The 8433-nt window shown below is 40.1% G+C and overlaps 1 protein-coding gene across 1 annotated transcript; it reads left to right on the top strand.

The window, feature by feature from the left end:
* Positions 1–172: 172 nt before the first annotated feature.
* On the top strand, positions 173–1660 carry RGS13 (regulator of G protein signaling 13; the record flags this gene model as incomplete). Its single annotated transcript, XM_007466204.1, has 2 exons — positions 173–339; positions 1475–1660. Coding segments are annotated over 2 exons (353 nt in total), but the record flags the coding sequence as incomplete, so codon positions are not given.
* Between the last annotated feature and the right edge of the window lie 6773 nt (positions 1661–8433).

Here is an 8433-nt window from a genome sequence, read left to right as displayed (position 1 = left end):
GTGTGTGTGTGTGTGTGTGTGTGTGTGTGTGTGTTTGTATCATTATATAATACTCACTTGTTAAATAATTTGAGAGCTCTGATTCAGATGTTAGTTTTAAACTGCATTACATATTGTTCAGATATTTTTAGGATGCTGACCCAGGAAAAACTGATTTCTCCTCTACTTTTAGATGGTCCGGTAGTCTATGCAGCATACTTGAAAATGGAGCACAGTGATGAAAATATTAAATTCTGGATGGCGTGTGAAACCTATAAGAAAGTTGCGTCACAGAGGAGCAGAACTTCTAGGGCCAAGAAGCTTTATAGGACTTACATCCAGCCACAGTCCCCTAGAGAGGTAACCACACCTAATAATGCCAGCAACCGGAAATCAATACACCCCAGGAAAGCGTTAGTGTCTGTCAATGACACGTATGTGCCAGCACTTTACATCCAGTACCTCCTATAGTGCTATGTAGTCAGTATTGTTAACCTTATTTTACAGATAAGAAACCTGAGAATCTGAGAAGTTAATTTAACTTCTTCAGGGTCACACAGCAGTTAAGTAGGAAAGTTAGGCCTGTCGGGCTCCAAAGCCTCTCCTCATTAAGTTACCTCAATTCCCAGGAAAGTGAAAAAAAAAAAGAAGTCCTTGTAAGAATTGACTCTGCTACAAGAAACAACAGATAGCATAGATGTGGTGACTTCCCCGGGGGGGGGGGGGGTGGGCAAAGTGTGCCATCACTGCTCACCTTAGTTTAAAACCAGCAAACCCAGCAAACATTCACACCGACATTCCTGCCAATCACTTACAACTGGAGAAAGGAAATAAAGAGTCATGAATGAAACGGACACCCTGAGACTCCTCCTGGTGGAGAGAAAACGAGGAATGAAAGTTCTGGTCAAGAGGATAAGGGTAGAGGGTGGTTCATGAGATTCCTGTCTTTCAGGAGAGTCCAACATTACCGACTTGTTCCTCAAAACTCTTGTCTGGAAAATACTTGGTTCATTGAATAACCACTTCTCTCCTCTATTTCTCCACTTCCCTTCACTTTCTTCCCATTTCAGGGCATAGTCAGTTAAATCAACGTTCATGACTGTTAAGGAAGATAAACTTCAAAATAGCCCCGATTTCCCTTTTCTTTAAGAGAGGCCTCCATCTCATAAACTCCTTGCTTGCAGACTCCACTAACAAACCACTTGCACCTGCCTAAGGAAGCAATGGTTTCTGGTATTTCCCTGGTCTTGGCCCTCATGTTTTATGGGGTTTTTGTTTTTGTTTTGTTTTTTAAATCTGGGATGTGGAGTTGGATGTTTACTTTTTCGAAAGCAAGTAGCTTATCTCTTATCAGTCTTTTGAGATACCAATGAAACTGCAAACAAAATTACCCTATTCCACTGAAAAGGAAAGGAGGAAAAAAATTAAACCTTTCCATTCCATTTTCATCTTCAATTATGCCTACTTACATTCTACATGTAATTTCACGTTTCAGATTAACATTGACAGTTCGACAAGAGAAACCATCATCAAGAATATTCAAGAACCCACTCAAACGTGTTTCGAAGAGGCTCAAAAAATAGTGCATATGCACATGGAAAGGGATTCCTATCCCAGGTTTCTAAAGTCAGAAATGTACCAGAAACTTCTGAAGACTATTCAACCCAACAACAATTCTTGACCACCACTCAAAAGTTTAAATTGAAGCTGATATACTGAAAGTCCTGGCTTTGTGCTTTTAATACAAAAAAAAAAAAAAAAAATTGGGGCTTCCCTGGTGGTGCAATGGTTAAGAATCCACTTGCCAATGCAGGGGACACGGGTTCGAGCCCTGGGCCAGGAAGATCCCACATGCCGCGGAGCAACTAAGCCCGTGCGCCACAACTACTGGGCCTGCACTCTAGACCCCACGAGCCACAACTAATGAAGCCCGCGCGCCTAGAGCCTAAGCTCTGCAACAGGAGAAGCCACCGCAATGAGAAGCCCGCGCACCACAACAAAAAGTAGCCCCCACTCGCCGCAACTAGCGAAAGCCCACGTGCAGCAACAAAGACCCAATGCAGCCAAAAATAAATAAATTAAATATATAAACTTAAAAAAAATCAGAAATGGAGTAGAAATGAAATAGAAGAAATCAAACTATAAATTGATTTCTAGTTCTCAAAGAGAAACAGATCCTGAAAGGATGGACTACGGAACTCTTATAACATGAATAACACAATTTATAGCATACCTACATAGCTCACTTAATATATAAGGAGAAGGAAGGTCTTTCTTCATGACAACAGTGCGATAAAGTTTTTACTGTAGAAATCCAACTAGATGGATGTTTTCTTATTAATGAAATTTTTCTGTCATAATGCACAGATCAGTTCTTTAAAAAGTGTAGCTATATGAGTTTTGTCTCTAGTGTAAATGTACTCTTTAGATAGAGTGTTCATAATAAATTTAATTAGTAGACAAATTTGGTGCTCAAAGTATAATCAATTGTATTACATCATAAGCCATATAAAAAGATGTGTTCTTGAGAGATATTTTACCTATAAAATCTTCCTACTATTACTTTCATAACTGAACTTCTATATTGCATATATCTTCTACATGTGAAAAATTCCAAATGAGTCTAAGCTATTTAAATGTATGAATTTCCTCATTTATTTTCATACTTATATTGCTATAGGGTAGAAAATTTGGTTCCTATATTTTGAGGGTTTTCTCCTCACAATCTGAATCCATCATGATGGTCTTGATAATCAATAAATCCAAATATAAACTAAAAACTTTATAAATATGTGATTTTTTTCAAAGACACGATAAAGTAATTTTTCCAGTAAAAGACTGTTTTTATCTTCCCTGTCATAGAAGCTTCTTAGAATCTGTCAGAATATTCCAAAGGAAAGAACTCATGTCTGTTTCACTTGCTTTGTTGAGCACATAGCACAGGATAAATGTTCCTTAGTAATGGATAAATATTCTTTACTTTTGATAAAGAATAAGATAGTTAAAATATTTAATATCATTTTTCCGAAGAATTAACTGTAGGAAATTTCTGATCAAGATTTTTAGTTTTAGTATCAGAAGTGTTTCTCAGGTCTCAAATTTGACTGAATAGCATTACTATTTTAAAATGCCTATAAACCTAAGCTGTATCACATGAAGATAAATATTAACTGGAATTATTCTCATTAAACAAAGAATTATTATAATATAGAATCAATATTCAGGGGTTCATTTCTGGGAAAGAGAATTAGCTGTGCAAGAGAACATTTTTTGTTAAAAAGTATAAAGCTGATTAATGGGGGCTCTAGTTACTTGTAGAAGGTGTTACCGCAGTAGTTCAATTTTATCTAATCCACTGAATTTATTTCTTTTAAAAATACCAGTATAAGAACACAGGTTTAAGTCTTAGATATCTGAACTTGATAATGATCCCTAGGCACGATATGCCAGAAAAAAAATGTTTCCACGCGTTTCAAATAGCCTCCTCATCTCATTCCATCAGCAAATGAGTATATGCATGGGCAAGTCAGAAAGGTCACCCATCCATGGCCTCGAGACACATGGTTTCAGGACACCTTGAACGCTTCTCACGCAAATTATACTAAATCAGCCAAACACTGATGTAACTAATAAATGGAATAACCAACATCCTTTGCTACTTATTTTTCCCCTTGCACTCCAACACAGGATAAGTCTAGAATTTTCAGTTTTGCTTATGTACTGATTTTACCTTCCAAATACAGTCCCTCTGCCCAGCCCTCAGATCACGTTCACCTCATGTTAGGGAAGCAAGGTGCCACATGGTGACAAGAAGCAAAAAGCTTTGGACCAAGCAACTGGATTAGCGCCTATTCACGCACCTCATGTCTCTCTCTGTACCCCTAGTACCAATAGGCCTCAGTTTCTTCACCTATAGAATAAAGAAATGGGGCTAGCTGATGGAATGAGCCATATGCAGTGTGCTTTTACATCCCATTACTAATGTACTCATCATTTCCTTCAAGCTTGGACTCATTTTGAAGAGGAATTCTTCCAAAAATTGATGTTTTCATGGCAAAGTGGATAATGAACTATTCTGTGTTTAACACCAATTGAGGGAGTTCTAAATTGTTTTCCTTAGGAACTGAGAATTTAAACTTAAAGTGCTATCTGTTCAAGAACTCTATGTGGAAGTATGTGTTTCATGTGACTGACAGTTAAATTAGTTTTCAGATTATTTTAACTTACTATCTTAAATCCTGTTTGTTTTTCTTAGGATTTTTAAATATTTCATTTTATTAAAACAATTCAAAAATTGATTGTATTTATCAAATGGCTACAAGGATATATTCACATTAACACATTTTTACATGGTATTTGTTTTATCCATATATTTTCAGATTAATAAATTAAAAACATATTGTTAGAGTTCTGATATCAGAACCTGGATATATTAATGATTTTTTTCCCATTTTTAGATATACATTTTCAAATTCTGGAGATGTACAAGATAAGGCTTCATTGTTTCCTCATAAAAATAAAGTCTTATCTTCTCCAAAAAAAGATAGTGACAGAGATTTGTACAATTCAGATTCAAGCATCTTGGCAGAGACAAGCACTTTCCTGTTTATAACTTATCAGTCACACCACAGTTCTGGCAACTGCAAAGGACTTTTTACCAATTTTGGAAGGATGATTACAGAAAAGATATGTATGAAGCTTTCTTCGAAGACATAATGGGGTGTGATTTGAAGAAAATCATAAGATCCTACTGCCCCCAAATATCTTTCCCATATCTAGGACCTGAAATTTCCATCATGATCATAAAAGATGAAAAACAGCATCTGAACTCAAGCTTTAAGTGAGCAGTGAAACACTAGTGCTGACACATTACCTGTTGCTCAGCAGAAAGCAAAACTTGGGGAAAATAGAATACAGGCATATGGGGTGGCACAGAAAAAGAGGCTGAGAGAACAAAGATATTAGAGTAAATAGAGGTCACCACATACCAAACAAGAGTGGGAACCTGGGGGACAAATGGAAATGGATTTCTTATTAAAATTTCCCTATGCGGATAATAGAAAACCAAAAGGGGAAGGAGGGGTTAGTTTAAAAAGCAAGTATTAAGAGGTACAAACTACTATATATAAATAATAAGCTATAAGGATATACTGAACAGCACAGAGAATACTGCCAATATTTTAAGATAACTTCAAATGGAGTATAATCTATAAAAATTTTGAATCCCTATGTTGTACACCTGAAAACTAATATAGTAAATCAACTATACCTCAATAAAAAATAATAATAAAATAAAGTATACAGGAAAAAAAAAACTGTGCCTCTTCAGGCTATTTTGAAGTACTATTTCCCACTGAATAAACAGATGTTGAATGATATTTCTAAAAAAGCAGTTATTCCCAACTGCTAAGTTTACATTTTAGTAGAAAAAAATGAATAGCATTCCTATAAAAATAAAAGAGCAAGTATCAAATTCCCCAATGAACAGTATTTATAGAAGCATTCCTTTAATAAAATCCTACCCAGCTCCTACTGAGTAGAGATATTGTAAATACGAACATTAATTAGAGGTTTCTTCTCTCAAGGATGTGTGAGCTGATAATTAAAATACAAAATAATAATGGCCAAGGTTGACGCGTGTACGGAGTGCTGTGGAATCCCAGCAGAAGCATCTACTCCTACCCTGGAGAACTTGGAAAGAGAAGAGATGCTGTGTAAGATGATTCTTGAAGAGTAATTAACAGATCATTCAGAGGAAAGGAGAAGGCAGTGTGGATTGAAACAAGGGCTCAAGAAGGGAAATTTTGCGGCAATTAGGAAGATTTAAAAGATGGAGGCTCTGAAATCAGATCTAAGTTCAAATCCAACAGCAGCTCTGAGAATTTAAGAAACTGCTTAACTTCTCTGAACCTTGTTTTCTCTTCATCTGTAAAATGATAATAACAATAACATTAGTAACATCTTCCTCATAGGCTGCTGTATATTTAAATGCATATCAGGTCTGTACTGTGGTCAATAAAATTTAATCATATTATTAGGTGCCATAAAAGTCCAAATGAGAGGCAATGATAGTCAGGATTAGGCAAGTAAGGAAAAGAGAGACCTTTCTGAGGGAGAAACTGTGAATTGGTCAGATAAGCGAAATAAGGGAGAAATCAAGGCTGATGCAAAGCTTCTAATTTGAGCATCAGGGCAGGTACAGATGTCATGAGTGGAGAGAGGCAGCCCGGGAAGGTGAGCAGGAGTGGGAGGCCTGCTGTGTGTGAGCGTCTGCATGCCGTGCGGGGGTCTCCAGAGGCTGAGCGTCTACACGCCGTGCTGGGGACGCCAGAGGGGCTGAGCGCCTACACGCCGCGCTGGGGACTCCAGAGAGGCTGAGCGTCTACATGCCATGCTGGGGACTCCAGAGAGAGGCAGAGATGTGGATCTGGGAGCTGTTAGCATGGCTGAGTCACTGACCACAGAAGGTCTTACAGGGAAACTGCAAAACAGAGGGTAGAAACGCAAAGCACTCAATCAAACCTTAAAGAGGGACGAGGGGAAGATGGCGGAAGAGTAAGACGCGGAGATCACCTTCCTCCCCACAGATACACCAGAAATACATCTACACGTGGAACAACTCCTACAGAACACCTACTGAACGCTGGCAGAAGCCCTCAGACCTCCCAAAAGGCAAGAAACTCCCCACGCACCTGGGTAGGGCAAAAGAAAAAAGAATAAACAGAGACAAAAGAATAGGGACGGGACCTGCATCAGTGGGAGGGAGATGTGAAGGAAGAAAGGTTTCCAGACACTAGGAAGCCCCTTCGCGGGCGGAGACCGAGGGTGGCGGAGGGGGAAAGCTTCGGTGCCACAGAGGAGAGCGCAGCAACAGGGGTGCGGGGGGGCAAAGTGGAGGGACACCCTGCACAGAGGATCGGGGCCGACCAGTACTCACCAGCCCTAGAGGCTTGTCTGCTCACCCTCCGGGGCAGGCGGGGCTGCGAGCTGAGGCTCCGGCTTCAGTCGGAGCGCCGGGAGAGGACTGGGGCTGGCGGTGTGAACACAGCCTGCAGGGGCTAGTGCGCCACGGCTGGCCGGGAGGGAGGCCGGGGGAAAGTCTGCAGCTGCCGATGAGACAAGAGACATTTTCTTCCCTCTTTGTTTCCTGGTGCGCGAGGAGAGGGGATTCAGAGCGCTGCTTAAAGGAGCTCCAGAGACAGGCGCGAGCCGTGGCTAAAAGCGCGGACCCCAGAGACGGGGTGGGGGGAGACACTAAGGCTGCTGCTGCCACCACCAAGAAGCCTGTGTGCGAGCACAGGTCACTCTCCACACCTCCCTTCCGGGGAGCCTGTGCAGCCCGCCACTGCCAGGGTCCCGGGATCCAGGGACAACTTCCTCGGGAGAACGCATGGCGCGCCTCAGGGTGTTACAACGTCCTGCCGGCCTCTGCCGCCGTAGGCCCGCCCCGCACTCTGTGCCCCTCCCTCCTCCCAGCCTGAGTGCCCCAGAGCCCCCGAAGCAGCTGCTCCCTTAACCCTGTCCTGTCTGAGCGAAGAAAAGATGCCCTCAGGCGACCTACACGCAGAGGCAGGGCCAAATCCAAAGCTGAGCCCCTGGGAGCTGTGAGAACAAAGAAGAGAAAGGGAAATCTCTCCCAGCAGCCTCAGGAGCAGTGGATTAAAGCTCCACAATCAACTTGATGTACCTGCATCTGTGGAATACATGAATAGACAACGAATCATCCAAAAATTGAGGTGGTGTACTTTGAGAGCAAGATGTATGAAGTTTTCCCCTTTTTCCTCTTTTTCTGACTGTGTATGTGTATGCTTCTGTGTGAGATTTTGTCTGTAGACCTTTGCTTCCACCATTTGTCCAAGGGTTCTATCCGTCCGTTTTTTTTTTTGTTTCTTTTTCTTTTGGTTTTTTGTGGTTTTGTTTTTTTTAATAATTTTTTTCTTAATAATTATTTTTTATTTTAAAAACTTCATTTTATTTTATTTTATCTTCATTCTTTCTTTCCTTCCTTCCCTCCTTTAGACAACGAATCATCCCAAAATGAGGAGGTGGACTTTGAGAGCAAGATTTATGATTTTTTCCCCTTTTCCTCTTTTTGTGAATGTGTATGTGTATGCTTCTGTGTAAGATTCTGTCTGTATAGCTTTGCTTCCACCATTTGTCCTAGGGTTCTATCTGTCTGTTTTTTTTGTTTCTTTGTTTTGATTTTTAATTTTTTTTCTTAATAATTATTTTTTTATTTTAATAACTTCATTATACTTTATCTTACTTTATTTTATTTTACTTTATCTTTCTTTCTTCCTTTTGTTCCTTCCTTCCCTCCTTCCTTCCTTCCTCCCTCCCTCCTTTCTTTATTTCCTTCTTTCTTTCTTTCCTTCTTTCTACTTCTACTAATTCTTTCTTTCTACTTTTTCTCCATTTTATTCGGAGCCGTGTGGATGAAAGGCTCTTGGTGCT

This window comes from Lipotes vexillifer, unplaced genomic scaffold (assembly GCF_000442215.2).
Source record: "Lipotes vexillifer unplaced genomic scaffold, Lipotes_vexillifer_v1.1 scaffold585, whole genome shotgun sequence".
Taxonomy (NCBI): domain Eukaryota; kingdom Metazoa; phylum Chordata; class Mammalia; order Artiodactyla; family Lipotidae; genus Lipotes; species Lipotes vexillifer.
Note: the sequence above shows the minus strand (reverse complement) of the source record. Positions and strands in the feature narration are given on the sequence as shown.